Source organism: Stegodyphus dumicola, chromosome 2 (assembly GCF_044657685.1).
Source record: "Stegodyphus dumicola isolate Sdum_Otavi_A_Nest chromosome 2, ASM4465768v1".
Taxonomy (NCBI): domain Eukaryota; kingdom Metazoa; phylum Arthropoda; class Arachnida; order Araneae; family Eresidae; genus Stegodyphus; species Stegodyphus dumicola.
Window position 1 is genome coordinate 77,228,977 of NC_140769.1, and position 16,701 is coordinate 77,245,677.

The following is a 16,701-nucleotide window of genomic DNA, read 5'->3' on the forward strand; positions in this document are numbered from 1 at the left end:
TTTCAAACATAAATATGTTTCATGAAAAAATATTGATTAAGAGTGATTTACTTCACAAATGAATTATTTTTAATGTATGACAATTCTAATTTCATAGAAAATAATGATTAAATTCAATATTAATTTTGTCAAAATATTAAATTCTCTTGTGCATGCTAAGACAGAACAACATAAATCTGTCAAAAATAATCTGACAAAAATAACAGGAAATATGACAAATATTTATTTTCTTAAAAAGTGTAAAGCAATAAAACTATTTTTTAATTTCACAGTTTGTAGAGTTACACAATGAAGAATTCTATGTATTAACATGATTATGATGCCTGTTGAATAAATTAAGTCCAACATTTAACACATTGGTAAAAGCAGACTGTAATAACAAAAATATTATTTATGCAGTTCAGTAAACGAATACTAGCAAAAGATGCTCTTGTTCATAACTAATTAAATAGAAAGGAAAAAAATCGAGCAATTTTGATAGAGAAAGTTGAAAATCTTGGTAAGCAGAAATTTTTTAGTAATAAAATGAAGCTTGCATTACATTATATGCCTTTTTTAGATGACAGTGATGCTGCTCCACGATTGCACATCCACATCCACATACTTATATTTTTACAGGCACATTCAGAATGGTCAGATAAGTTATGATCCATCCTTCATCTACAGGATGTGAATGTGTCTCCAATGGACGAGGATTTCAGTCAATCACAGAGTGCTTGCTAGCTTTAGTCTTACGGCAGATTATTATCTGCTCAAAGGCCAAGCAATTTTTTAAAGTACTAAAATATTCTTGCTATGCCATTTTATTAACAATAGTCTGATGTAATGTAGATAGTTGTCCAGTCCATTTATCTAAAGCATTATACCTGGCAGCACCTAGTGCTTTTTTGTCCAGTTTCAGAACTTGATTTTCTTGATCTATACGACCTTGAATAGTGCTGGAAAAAAATATGAGATCTTTTTATTCTCAAAAATACACACTCTATGAGTAAGAAAAACAAAAAACTAATATCATAATCTAAAACCATATATTGAAACTTAAAAGAATAAAGAATTAGAGCACACTGAAAATCTAAAAATAGCAATCATGTCTAAAAAGAAAAGGTAGAATATTTTCTGATTATCTGCACCTATCCCTAACGAAAATTAGTGAAAAATTATTGATGAGGTAATGCATTCATTTTGTCAAAAAGTATTAATATAGTAACTCAGATTGTGCACTTGCAAGATTATATGCATAAAACGCATATATTACAGTACACATGGATTTGCTGTTTTGATATAATGATAATTTTTCCATTTAATATTTCTCTCTGTACATTCTAACACCAGCCGAGTAGTTTTAAGAAGAATCATAATGGGACTGTGGAGTTTGTTAACTGATAGAGTGTTGCATTTCTTAAGAAAATATGGCATTTTGCTCAATTACTTCAAAATTAATACCTGTCATGTAATTTCTATATGACATTTGTAATGCGTGTAAAGAGAAAAAGTCTTTTGGCCAATAATCATAAAAATTTACAAACGAAAATCTTAATAATTAGAAATGAGGTAAAAATGTAACTGCAATATCCTTAACTTGTAACCTTCATATTTTAATCTACATAATTTTTGTCAATTTGCTTTTCTTTTAACATGTAATCTATAATATTTTTCGTATTTGAATCATATCATAAAAATGTAAAAACAAGTACAACAAACATACCAACTGCACCAATGTAGCTGTTTGTTAGGAATGTTTTATTAACACCGATATTCCAACCAACCGATATGCTCACGAGCCCACGAGAGTCGCTGCAGGCGATGTCGTGCTGTCAAAGGCACTCAAATCCGTCTTCTGCTGGCATAGCCCAAGGAAGACAAATTTCGCCGCACCGTCCTATCGGACACGTCCCACATTGATTTCTGCGGTTATTTGACGCAGTGTTGCTTGTCTGTGAACATTGACAACTCTACGCAGACGTCACTGGTCTCGGTCGTTAAGTGCAGGTGGTCGGCCACTGCGCTGTCCATGGTGGGATGTTATGCCTGAAATTAGATACTCTTGGCACACTCTTGACACTATGGATCTCGGAATGTTGAATTCCCTAACGATATCCGAAATGGAATAATCCATGCGTCTAGCTCCAACTACCATTCCGCGTTCAAAGCCTGTTAATTCTCGTCGTGCGGCCATAATCACGTCAAAGCCTCTTCACATGAATAACTTGAACACAAATGAGAGCCCTGCCAAAGCACTTCGCATTTATACATTTTCTACGCGATACTACAGCCATCTGTATATTTGCATATTGCTATCCCATGACTTTTGTCACTTCAGTTTATAGCAAAATATTTCAGTAATCAAATACAAGAATGATTTTACAAACTGGAAAATATGATTGAAATGCATATTTTTTAATCAAACTAATGTTAATTAAAATCCATAATTATAAAAAAACAGAAAAATTAAAAATAATTCTTGTAAATTATATGCATATTTATAAAAGTTTTCATTTTATTAGTTAAGCAGAAATATCTTAAAAGCTTATAAATTTTTGAAGTGACTATTTAATATTTAAAATCAGAAGTCATAAAAAGAGGCAATAAGAATTCATAAACCTTTCAGAAGCCATACATATTCTTGTGAGAATATTAAATAATTTTAACTCTAGAAGAGAGACAACAAATTTAGATATAAAATTAATGGACCAATACTTATAATCTATTTATAAATTATGAATGTAAAGATTTGTAAGTAAGATGTTTAGCAAGTTAAGTTTCGAAGAATGGAATCTTTTCCCATAAGAGTTTTTCTGCATGCATGTTTACTTGTGCAGTTACGAGTTGCTTCAAAAAATTTCAAGGCCAAATTTGGCCCTTTTTTTTTGGGGGGGGGCAATAGGAAATATTCTCTCAGAAATTGCACCCGCATGAGGTATTATTAAAAATGCAATCATTACACTAGGCAATACTTCATATTTAATGCACGAATTCATACTTTTTAATTTCATAATTTCTGATCATGGTATATCAACATGCCAATTTGAAATTTCTTTTAAATTACCTATGATATGGAGAAACTCAATTTATAACTGATGGAGATATTTTTCATCACTAATAGATGAAAAAGTATTCATTATGAAACTAATGGATAAAAATGAAACTAGTTCTCAAATTAATGTTAGCTACTTCAATATGTTTTTAAACTAGAGTATTAAAATAATTATTTAACCCTGTAGTTATAAGCATGTAGTGAATTAAAAAATAATTTTATTAAAATGGGCATTTTTTAAAAATATAATCTTGTTTCTTTCTTTGTTCACTAAATTTTCATTTTGTTTTGGTCTATTACATTTGTGAAATGGAATGCATGTCAGAATGACTTCTGCACCTTCCTCAGAAACTACTAATGGTTTTACAAATCTAAAAAAAATACTTAAAAGTTTAAGTTCTCTCTGTAATTTATGTATATGATGAGCTTGTTGTTACAAATTAATATTAATTGTTAATAAACAAAGGCAATGCATTATCTAAAAAAGTATACTTTGGTGGTAGGTGATTGCAACATCTTTTTTTGATGTTTTCTAATTTCTTTCATTCACTCATTTGACTGAGCACTAAAAGGATAAATTCGTGTTATAGACTCTAAAAAGTAATCATTTACTGTATTATTTTTCAAAATATTATGAAATTTTGCATTCTGTCTCAAAATTTGTTGAGCAAGAAGCTATGGTACCCTCTGTGTTTTTTTTCTCTAAAATCAATATATATATCTGTTAACATTTTTAGGCTATTTTATTTCATGGTAATTTTTTAAAATAATTTCTCAGTAATGTTATATGTAAAGAGGAGTTGGATTTATGAAAATGTGTCAACCACAATCAGATCTGGTTGACACATTTTCATTAATGATGCAACACCTTTGAATTTTTCCAACAATGCCTCAAGAAAAAGATCTGCAATATTCCCTTTCTACACCGCAGCTTATAAAATATTTATTTACACAAACTTTACTTTACTTTCCCCAGGATTATTCATACGTTCTAATAGAAATCAATGAAGTAATTATTACTTCTCTTTTTAATTTGCTATAACATGTCACAATCAAAGGGTACAGTTTGTTATTTCCAGCAGTATTTAGAGCACATGAAGTATTGCACACTTATTCTAAAATATTGGTAACTAGTTTCAACTTTTATTTTATTTATTATTTTTTAAGCTATGGTAGAGTCATAAAATCATTTTCTTAAGCTCTAACTGATTATAATGCAAATATCTTAAGCTGAAAGTGACAGTGTAAATATGTAACAAATTATAGTTTATTTTGTCTAGTATTCAAATTCATAATTAGTATATATATATATGTAATAATAAAATTCCAGTCAAGAATACACTTAAATTTCTAACTGTGTGTTCTTTTCATTTTTAATGGCGACATTCTCTTATTTGAAAGTACGTGGAATTAAATCCACAGCCCCGTAGTCAAGTTGTTTTTCCCGCCTTTTCTACACGTACAGTTAGAGAATGTTCTCGAAATATTTAAAGCGAACTGGATTGGCTGACGAGGCTGACGTCATTTCTTGGAAGCTCCGCCTTTCCAGAGGCTATAAAAAGACTCGCAGAAGAATATCAGGGCTTTTTCTTAAATGTCACGATGCAGTAAACTACATACAAAAAGTTATTAGTAATTCTTTTTATTTACTCTGGATATCTGATTTTTGTAACTGCTATTTCTCCTGAATAATAATAAATGGATCCTGTTTTTTAAACTTATTGTCTGATTATTTAAGCTACGACTAAAGCTGATAAATCACAAGGAGTCGGCAGGATGGATGTACCCAAAAGGATAATTTCAATGGAAGAGAAAGAACTTTTTAAGTGCAAGTTGTGTCTGTTTTTTACAACTGAAGAATTGTGAATTGTGATGCAGCTTTGTCTTCGAATTTTGAGCGCGTCTCATAGTTAGAACCGCATGATTTGGATATCGTCTGCTGGAAAGAATGTGAAGAATTTCAATCATTTATGCTGTTTTTTTTTTTTTAAACAGCACACAAAGGAGCAGGATTAAATAGTGTACTCAACAGCCAAATAAGAACATATTTTAAGAAATTATTTTTTATCAGTGTGTGAACTAAGATGCTACGACAAAATATATTATGTTAAAGTAATTACGAGTTTATTTAAATTTCAAGTCTTATTCTAATTAACAGTATTCTAAGTAAGATTTGATATTATCTGAAATGTATAGTGATAATCATAAAATTTGAGAATACAAAATTTTTATTTAAGTCTATTATTCTATGAAGTGTTGATAATACTCTGAAGAGTTTTTGGTTTAAAAAAAATATTTTAACAATTGTAAAAATACTTTGAAAAAAGTGCACATTTTTTTGTTCAAGAAAATTTTAAAGTTTCAGTTACAATATCGACAAATCAGGAACCCGTTAATCTTGACGATTCACTGGACGTGAATCAAGATACAATCAAGATACAACTTGGCTTAATACTTTGTTATATGAACAAAAGTGATTTTGGACGTCTGAAAGCAATTGAATTTTCTCTAGATTATATCTAAAACAAAACCTTACGAATCAGATAACTTATGCTTTGTGAGTGAGAGCATTATAGGTATCCCAGAAACGTCGTTCTCCAATGGGCATCGAATTCCACTGCGTGTCAGCTGGCATATATTAGCCAATGAGGACAAGGCAAGCTGTTATTTGGATGTTCTTTAGTTATTTTGTTCAATTTGTGCTGAGTTGTGCGAGTGCACGTGCCTTCGGGAAATAGTTTTAGAAATTATCATCTTTTGTTATGTCTGCGAGAATGAAATACTCGTGTACGTTTCAAAAATCGTACACAGTTGACTTTCCTTCCATTATTTCCTCAAGGAAATGTAATAAATTTGCGATGTGCACCGCCTGTCGTTGCTATTTTTTGAATTCGCAATGTGGAAGGGCGGATGTTCTCAAACATGTGCGAACACAAAAACACAAGGATAACATGAGTTGTTTTTTAAAAAAACGAAAAATTAAATTTTTCTTCGGAAACAAAGCACCAAAAAGTTATTAATGCAAAATGTCTGTTTTCTGCCTTTTTACTGGAGCACAACCTGCCACTGAATGCATCGGATCACGCTGCAGCTTTATTTAGAAAAATGTTTCCCGATAGTGAAATTGCTAAGAAATACTCAAGTGCAAGAACCAAAACAGGTGCAATTGTTAAAGAAATGAGTTTGAAAAATAAATCTTCAGTTATTGATTGGACAAAACAGCTCCGTTCTACCTCTCTACGGATAGAAGCAATAATACCGATTCAAAACTGTATCCAATTGTTGTTTCTTTTTTTAATCCAGATTCTTAAGAAATTGAGTGCAGTTTACTTTCTGTCCCCATTTTAGAAGGACATTTGACAGGCTTTAATATACCACAGCTAATTATTAAACTTTAAAAGAAAATGCAGGCCCTCTGGATAATTGCTTAGCACTTGGTGCCGATAATGCACCAGTATTGGTAGGCTTGAAGACTGGTGTTGCAGGCATCTTAAGAAAGGAAAATTCTGATTTGCAGATTATGAGGTGCACCTGTCACCTCTTAAATTTAGCAGCTGAAAAAGGGGCAACTTCTTTACCAATAAATGTGGATGAACACATTGTTGATATTTATTATTATCTTGAAAGGAGTTCTAAAAGGAAGGAAAAATTGAAACAGTTCCAACAGCTGCATAACAGCAGTTTACAATTAGAAAACTTGAATGAAGTTATAAAATCAGCTAGGATTGACACCCAGCGGAGTTTAATTGGAAAACTGAAAGGTGCTGATGGAATTTTAAAATATAGCCAACTGTCTAGAATTGTGTTGGCCATCTTGACAGTTCCCCATAGTAATGCAGAGTGTGAGAGGATTTTCAATGTTGTTGCGTAAACGAGGACTAAATTTAGATCTAATATTAGTGATGACACATTAGAAAAACTTTTCTTAGCGAAAGCAGGCCTATGTGTCAATTGCAGTGAACAAAATTAGAATGAAATACTCGTGAAATTTTAGTTTAGAAAACTAATTTTCTAAACTAAAATTCCCTCCTTTTTTTTTCCCGTAAACGATGCAAGTAATAAAAATGTTTTTTTTATGTGTAAGGTATTTTTGTGTTGCTTGCATTTAAGAATTAGTTACTATTTAAAGTTAATTCATTATTAAAAACCATATTTTTATCATTTAAAAAGTCTTTTAACATTGTGAAAAATCTCCTGATTTCTTTAAAAAATCTCCTGATTTTTGAGTGTCATAGGTTGGCAAGTATGCACTTAAATTTCTAACTTTTATGTTTATCTTTTCATTCTGTTCTTTTCATTTTTAATGGTGACGTTCTCTTATTTGAAAGTACGTGGAATTAAATCCACAGCCCCGTAGTCAAGTTGTTTTTCCCGCCTTTTCTACACGTACAGTTAGAGAATGTTCTCGAAATATTTAAAGCGAACTGGATTGGCTCACGAGGCTGACGTCATTTCTTGGAAGCTCCGCCTTTCCAGAGGCTATAAAAAGACTCGCAGAAGAATATCAGGGCTTTTTCTTAAATGTCACGATGCAGTAAACTACATAGAAAAAGTTATTAGTAATTCTTTTTATTTACTCCAGATATCTGATTTTTGTAACTGCTATTTCTCCTGAATAATAATAAATGGATCCTGTTTTTTAAACTTATTGTCTGATTATTTAAGCTATGACTAAAGCTGATACATCACATATATATATATTACTGTGCAGTAGTTAGAATTTTCTTTAAAAAATACATCAGAACATTAATAAACAGCAGAACAACATTAGAGCATAAAACATCAGAATAACTCTATAAATATTTTAAATAAATATTTTGTCAATAAAATCCACTTATATTTTAAAAAGCTATACTTATATTTATTACCAGAAAAAGCAAACGATTTATGCACACACATTTTAAAATACCATTTATCAAAAGTGGAACTCTTCATTTGTAAAGTACTCTTCTATTCAACAAATTATTCCATCAGAAATCTTGTAGAAAAATTATTTCAAATTAAGGCATTTCTTTAAGATTTAGATTTATTTCCAAGAATTACACTTACTTATCCAATATACATGACACTAGTAAACTTTCTACTTCATTTACATCAATGTTTAATTCCTGAAATGAAGAAAATAGTTAAAAGATACTGGGAGAGAAATGATTGAATTGCTGATTGCAAGTTAATTTCTAATTAGAGATATCAAATTTTTTAAACTTAATATATTGACAATTAAAAAAAGCACGAAACAGGAATATAAAAGTATGAAGACAGAAAATTGCACAGCTCGCAGCAGTTTTATCTTGTAAAGACATTAAGATTTCTTTATGTGGGAGACGTAAAAAATATGTAATGCCCTCACTGAGAATTTAGCCTGAACCTCTCAAATATGCATTAGATAATGGTCCAGCATTCAAGAGCTATCTGCCTAAGGCTTTCTCAGGAAAATTACTTCATATTGTCATTACACACGAGGAAACCACGAAAATGTCCATGCAAATAACCCATTTATCACAATCTATAACCTATGATGGAATTACTAGTATTCAGCTACTTTACTACACAGCTGCTGATGGGCAGCTTTCTAAAGGAAACTGGATGCCTATGTTATACAAGGAGACAAAAACATTTATGTAGGAACTCATTCAGAGAGATTTTAAATCAGGTTGAATTTTGTCTTTTCTGCTGGTTTATTCATTCAGCCATAGTGGATTTGAGTCCTAAGTTTTGATGAAACTGTTTCCTTATTACTATTTTGTATTATTATGGATGTTATACTTTGTCTTGGAACACTTTTCATTTTTTCTGTGTGAAGAAGGGGCATATTAGTGTTACATGTATTAATATTTTTAGAAAAAGGTTTAAGAAGAATGTAGTAACATAGCAAACATTTAAGAATCGTATATCGATACAAACCTTTGAAATAAATGGTATATGGATCCTGGTATAAGGCTTTATTAATTTTATTAAAACTTGTGTCCTAATATTTCTAAGAAGATCTGTAAATAAATTAAAAACAAAATTATGATACATACCTCTATAAATGTAAGAAAGAAATTTACACTGGAAAATTTATATGCATGCATATTTTAAAGATTCCACTTTCTTTAATTATTAATTTCAAAATAATAATTATCTACAGCAAAAAGCATATATGATTAGGAAGAGGAATTTTATTTTTTCTAAATAACTTCTTTAATACCTTTGTCCCCTCCCAAAAGTTTAACAACTGAGTACAAATATCTAAGTTAAAATGCAATCAAGGTAACAAAGAAGGAAAAATTAATCTGTACGGGAATTTATATATAAGTGATAATAAAAATTACAAACTTATTTAAAATGACAAACCTTCTATATGTTCTCTAATAAATGGATCATCCATGATATTCCTGCGATTATTCTTGAGAATTTTCTCAAACTCATTGATGTCATTGTTTTGATAGGCACTGTAAAAATTTTTTAAGAGCTTAGTTTAAACTTGACAGAATCAGTCCTTTTAAAAAAATGACATGATAAAACAGTACACACCTCACTAAATTAGTCATCGCAAGAATTTCTGGATCATTTTTGTATGGTTTTGCTTCCTGAGAATCAAATGGATTGATACCAGACTTCATCAACATATTTGCAAGCACTAAATACTTCAAACAAGTTGTTCTCCTGTAGAAAGTAAATAAGTGATTGTATATTATATATATCATTATAGATACACCTTGAAATTTTCTTTATTTTGAAACTTTTGAAAAAGTTGATTCCATAAATGATGTTAATTTAATAACACAAAAATAAATTTTAATGCTGATGAGCTTTTATAAATTCTGGCTCCCCTTAAAGTCATAAATGCTTCATTATTCCATTAGCAACTACTTCTCCTTTACAATTTTATAATTTCTACATGTCATCTTACTTGATTTAAACTAATTATCTGAAATTTACAAAATTTGGAATTCGCAAAGTTCCAACGTTTCCAGATCTTGAACTTTGCACCAGACAAAATTTCAATAGTAGAAAAAAAAAAAAAAAAAAGGAGAGAGAGAGTTCTGATGTAATAGCATAACAGTGAGTTAACTGATAAGAAGACTTAAGAAGATCAGCTTTTATATTTTGATAGAACTTCATCATGCAGGAATTATCAATTTTTTATACATATCTTATTTCTTGCAAACTATGCCTCTTGATTCCTAAATTCTGATGTTATATAACAGAGATGGCCAAACTTCAAGACGATGGGAGCTGCATGATTGGTTTTATGAACGTTTAAGAGCAGCAAGTCCAAATTTATATTATTTCAAAAACAATGATAGAGGATTTGAATATCAAGAAACTTTTGAAGTATATTAACCTTCTAAAACTGGGCTTAAATTCTCATAAAATAACCTTTAGGACGCTGCGATCCAAAACACTTTCCCCCCTCCTTTACTGTTCCCTAATGAGAAAAGTCGTTAGGCTGGTCATTTGTCTCCTCCATCAATGAAGTAATATTTACATGTTTGTTGGACTCTGGACAATAGTCTAGAATAGATTACTATATTTGCGACTTTTTCGAGGTTTATTTTGATTTAATTTAAACTCTATAACATTAACTATTTCTGATCAATCTCGGCAACAATTTGTGTCTTTGTTTCTACTAGAAATTAGGAAACAAGAATAGAACTTGGCAAAATATAACAAATATGAAGTAGCTTTATGTGCCTGTAGGCCGGAATGCAATATTTGATAATCTATTTTCATAAATAAAATAATAGTAATGAATAATTTAATGAAATAATGATAAGGAATTCATAATAATATTCATTACTATTAGATGATTAGAATATTATTCATTACTGTTAGATTTTGAAATAAACATAAAACAATAAAGCTTTAAATCTGTTTCTTTTTTTATTTTTCATTGTAATATAAAAAAGAAAATCAGAGATATATTAGTTGTTTGATCATTTAACTTAAAGAAATATTACTTTGGAATATCGGGGCAAAGAAGGTATATCTGTAGAGAGAATTTTCTTTATAAAATCGGATATTGGAGGGGAAGAATTCTCCATTAATACATTAGGAGGGGAAGAATTCTCCAAATACCCATATATTCAATTCATTTTATACCTGCAGTGTGAAGTGAAGTCTGATAAGGTAATTTCTCAAATCTTTGCATTTTCGTGGTGTCCGTAGAGAGAGAGAGAGAGCACTTTCAGGCTTCTTTTTAATATTTGCTGAAGAGAATTTTAATCCATGATTTAAAATTTAGAAAATATAAATTTATCAGAAATATTTTTCAGAACAGTTTTAAATGTTTACAAAGAATTCTACGTAAATTTTGTTTCATAGGCTGATTTCGTTGAAAAACATCGTTATAAGTTTGATTTTTCCTTGATTTTAAATGACATGGATATAGATATGTTTTACATAATAAATTTTCTAATTTATTTTTAAAAGATTAATCTTTCATGCTTTCAAAATAATAAGGGCATACAGGGCATTGACATTTACACTGTAGGAAATATGTCTTTTACATTTCTTTTAGTGATCAAAATGATTAGCCAGGAATATTTTCAAAACAAAATGCTTTCTTTTTCCACTTATATTTGGCTGCAAGATTGAGAAGCATATTGATTAGTTTCTCTGGTTAAAGTTTTAAACAATTCATGTGAAAATTTTAAAAAATGTACAGCAAGATGAGATGAGTTTCCGAAAATTCATTCTTTATACCAGGATTACCAACAAAGGTCAATATGTTAGCTTTGTCATGCTCATTTGGTTGCCTCTATTCAAATAAATTATTAGGGTTGCTTTTGAAGCCATTGGCAATTTTATTATCTTCATTAAAAGGTTGATTAAAACGTATTTCTTCTGCAACTGAACAGTGCGAAGGTGTGTCAACAAAAGTTTCCCCTTCTAAATCTCTTAGCAACTTATTAATTTCGTCCTGACTGAGACCTTTGAAACGAGGTGCCATAATAAGAACTGAATAAGAGCGCAAGGAAAAAAGTTACACTGAAATCACAAGAAAAAGCTCTAATGTTTAAAAGAGAGATAGCATCTTTTTTTTTTTTTTTTCATGTACATTGGCACGAAACGCCTTCGCCAAAACGTAGCCAACCAGATAAGAAATGGAACACAATGCATAGCCAGGGGCTGCTCTGACACAGGAAACTGGACCACATAGAGATTCTAAAGATAAATGATTACTCTAAAAGGGGGGAAAGAAAGGCTGGTACAACAGTTGTATCATAGCTGGCTTAAAAGCAAGTAAATTTCATGGTTCAACAGTTGCACCACCGGCTTTAGAAAGTTAAAGACAGTTTGGACACATATTGGACCCATAAAGTCAATATGTGATTAACATGATTACACATAAATATGAATAAATACATCCTTATATCTACTGTTTTGTATTCAGAAAAGTTAAGTCCCAAGAAAAAAATTTTTAACTCTTGCACTGGGCAACTGAATGTTTTTTTTTTTTTTTTTTCAGGTAAAGAAACCTACTAATTTCTTATTTCCTTTATACCTCTCCATTTACAATTATCGTTTTATTTTAGTAGAATTAAAATGAATTGGAAGCATATTCATTGGTCTACAATTACATAAAAAAGTAAATTACAAATCCTTATTTAAAAGAAAATTGAGTTTTTTTTTAAACTCATGAGCAGTCTTTTAGAAAGGATAAATTAAATGATATATACATCAATGCGCACTGCGAAGAAACTGTTATTCAAGAAAGAATATATATTTAAAAATATGCTATGAACTTGTTCAGGCTTTTGCTTAAACATAATTCTGTTTCTCCATACAATTAACATATGGAAAGCATACTGAGATCATTCAAATCTTCGGATCTTAACCTAAAAAAAATCGCTAAACATTTTCCCCGAAACTTTGGAATAACTACTTTTACTGATGCCCAGTATAAAAGAATTTACCCACCCCGCCCAAAAAAGAAAATAATTGCAATTTCAGTGGTATTTGAATAACGTTCTCTTATGACAACCCTGACTGATACAGTATTTCAGCATGGCATCCAGCAGAATCTGACATAATTTTTTTTGTAATCAACACACTTCACATCATTGAAAATTCTCAAAACTATCTCTCAAACTGTCCTGATAATTTTGGACATAGATAATGAAGTTCAGACACATAATTGAAAATTCTTGAAACTATCTCTCGAATTGTCCTAATAATTTTGGACATATATAACAAAGTTCATGCGCAACATTGAAAATTTTCGAAACCACCTCTTGAATCGTTACAATAATTCTGAACATACATAACCAACTGCTAATAAATCTAGTAGTTCATGCCGTGGTACGAACGCTTTTTCAAGTACATATTCCATCTGTCTACCAGCCAAACTCTTCAACCTAGCTGTCTAATTTTTAGCTGTTTTTCAAATATATCACATCAAAACTAATGTTATAGAAAGAAAACATACCTGTCACTATTATAATGAATTTATTTTGTAAATGCAGATATCGCATGAATGAGTAACTCTTCATATTTCTGTGAACATGCACATGCACAGATTAACGTAAGCCTAATGGTTACATAGTGCAACTTTTCATTCGGTTACCTAATTCGCATACAGAAAATAAATCTCAAATGGAGTATGTAGGCAGAGGCTACTTCAAAAAATAAAAGATCAGACTTTAAAATTTTCAAGGGAGCAAAATTTCAAATTATTGCCTGAATTTTATAGTGAACAGGCAGTGGATCATTGTATAACTTCCTGTTTGGCTAACTACGCTTTCATGAAGGCCATGTCAGACGTACATGTCGATCAAAAATTAGGAAGACAAAAAATATTGACAGATTAAAAGAAGTACAATGCTGGCATCAGAGCTGGAGCAACTGGTGCAGCTCAAGAATTGCAGTACTAAGGGGTGAAACATTTTAGACGTATGCTGGGCAGCAAAATGCCTCTAACTTACTGCAATATTTACCAGCGACTCTAGCCTAGTGCAGCAAAATGTCTTTAACCTAGAGCATGGTAGAAAGAAAGAAGGTCATCACACAAGAAATCGAAAAATACCAGAAATCATCACAAGCTAAAGCTATTTGACCAAATCAATATGACTTTGATAGAAACTTTGGAGAAGAGAGTCGGTTGTGCTCTGTTACTCCCTCATTGCTTCATGCAACATTATTGATATGAATATTTGATGATTAAGGTGAAAGATTTCTATCTGGAATAACAGCATTTGATAAAACAGGAATTAAACATTTTGACTAAAATTTAAATCATTGTCTAAATTATAATCTTTGCCTAGAATTAATTACCAAGGAATTATTACGAAAAACAGAGTTTCATGTAGGTAAAGTATTCATTAAGCATATTATTGTGAATGGTTGCAAAATATGTGAAGCAACTGCATAAAAATGCCTGACTTGCTTAGGGATAAGAAATTAAGTTTGAAGTAGTTCTGCAGAAAACTGAGACAAATCTCCTAACCAAGTGAGAGGCTGAGGGTTCACTCTGCCAAAAATAAAATCCTCATAAAATTCTTCCACAGATTAAAAGAACTCTATATCAATTGCAAAGAAAACAGGTTTCTTCAGCAGTTACTCACACCATTCAAAGACTGAATAAAAGCTGCACCCTACAACAAATAGCAAATCTCCCAGGTGGATCCCAACTGTTGTGAACAATGGGATCACACAGGAATGTAAGCAGATTATTGCCATTTTCACCCTTAATGTCATCCATCATCTTCAGCATTGTTCAATCTGTCTTCCCATGTGAAGCGATCTTTGGAAACATTATGTGCATTGGATATTCCCATTTATTTGAAGCTTTTAACTATTGCTGCTTCATCAATCAGATCCCATGTATACAAAATCCATGACCAAATCAATTACTAAGAGAAAACGTAACACCAAGTGGATGAATTCGTTTTAAAATTTAGGGAAACTTGCTTTCTGAACATTTTGAACAATGGGAAGGTTAATGAATAGTTAAAAAATTTTCAGAAACTTGCATTAAAATGCTCAGGAAAAAACGCAAGTAAATATGATATTTGATTTAACAAAAATTTTAAGAAATTACATTTAAATATAATTCACTTAACAAATTCAAGCACCAGCAATTAAGTAGCAGACATTTATATATTTTATTTAAAAGGGTACGAAAAATCAATACTGTATAGAGTCCGAGATCTGGACGTTCAATATTCAGAATGATCTAAACCTCAAAGCCATCGCCATTTTTTTCTTTTTCTTTTTTTTTGACTTTATGCATGTGCATTTGACTTACGCCTGATAATAAAACGTGTAAAGAGTTCAGATTTTTAATTTTACTTCAGCACTAAATAAAATACTTGTTATTAAAGACACAATCATTTTAGCACAAATTTGCGTGATCATTGATTTAGTTCCGTAGTTGCATATCTGCTTGGCACACATATCAAACCGAAACCAGTTTCAAAACAATCTCATGATACAGTCAATAATGTATAGTGGACGCTATTTTAAGGCAGGCTAAAATTATACTTTACTGATGCCAAGGAATTTCAGTTAATACAGCAGATTGCACCGTTCCTTAACTTTCTGATGAAATGCAGCCCATTATTTTTTTATATCGAAATAATGTGCATCCATCAGTGCCATACAAACAGTATGCCTGTCTTCCTGTGCAGTTCTGCAATGAGGGAGTTGCAGTTACTCTTGTCCATTAGTCATTTCCTCCTGCATTCACCGATTCTATATTGGCATAACTGTTGCTTGGCTACATCCAGGGTTCGTACACATTTCTGCACACAGAGATTAAGCACTTTTATGGACCATTAATGAAAAAATTAAGGACCTATAAGCAATTGGGAACTGAACAAATTCAATTAAAAATATTATCTATGCTGAACTTCACTTTTGTAATACCATCCTAAAAATAAAACAGATCCATAAGTCGGATGCATTATTATTAAACATAATTAACATACTTATTAATAAGTTTGAGAATAAAATTAATTTTTTGAAATTTATCACGTAGCATTAAATATTTTACACTCACAATAATTGGACATATTTGAAAGAAGATAATAATAAAATTTTTTAATAAAAAATAAGCTGTACCCATGTGTATATGTTCACATATATATGAAGGAGTTGGGGTCATTAAAATTCCAGGAGTCTGAGTCAGAGTTGGTCATTTTCCCTACTGACTCCACAGCCCTGATTATAAGTAATTAAATTAGGAATTAGATAACCTCAGTCATTATGGATTTACATGGGCACTATTAAATTTTATTTATTTTTTTTTAACAATATTTGTTAAAAAAAGCCCTATTAAATCACAATCGAATAAAATTTCACAGTTTAAAATAAAATACATGTAATTTATGGCATTGAATCTTAAATGATATTAAGATAATTATACATTAAAAGCTACAAAATATTTATGTTTTGTAGCAACAGCACTCAACAAAACATTTATGCGTCTTTTTAATTTGAAGCCTTCCCAGACATTTTGGCTAATTTATATCCATTTCCTTCTCTTTAAGCATCTTTTCTAACAGTTAGAATTTTGTCTCAATACGCAAGACAATGTTCTCACTAGTTTCTACGTGTTTTAGCTCCTAACCTGTCAACCTCTCCAAAATGTACATATGAGGGTTTACTTGATCTGGTAAAAGTTAAATAGTCCAAAACCCTCTGGACAGATGTGAAGCAAATTATCGCTATGTTTGAAA

The 16,701-nt window shown here is 30.7% G+C and overlaps 1 protein-coding gene across 2 annotated transcripts in view; it reads right to left on the bottom strand.

Moving 5' to 3' along the window:
• Nucleotides 1–200: 200 nt before the first annotated feature.
• The window catches only part of alien (COP9 signalosome complex subunit 2 alien), a 101,679-nt gene continuing 85,178 nt past the window's right edge, over nucleotides 201–16,701 (bottom strand). The window contains exons 9-13 of one of the 2 annotated variants that reach the window (XM_085810778.1): nucleotides 9,551–9,682; nucleotides 9,371–9,468; nucleotides 8,939–9,021; nucleotides 8,084–8,142; nucleotides 201–938 (exon numbers count right to left, since the gene is read on the bottom strand). In XM_085810778.1, coding sequence (XP_085666904.1) covers nucleotides 794–938; nucleotides 8,084–8,142; nucleotides 8,939–9,021; nucleotides 9,371–9,468; nucleotides 9,551–9,682 — 517 coding nt within the window. In that variant the 3' untranslated portion in view covers nucleotides 201–793. The remainder of the gene's footprint in view (nucleotides 939–8,083; nucleotides 8,143–8,938; nucleotides 9,022–9,370; nucleotides 9,469–9,550; nucleotides 9,683–16,701) is intronic. The other variant, XM_085810779.1, reaches the window with a different exon arrangement.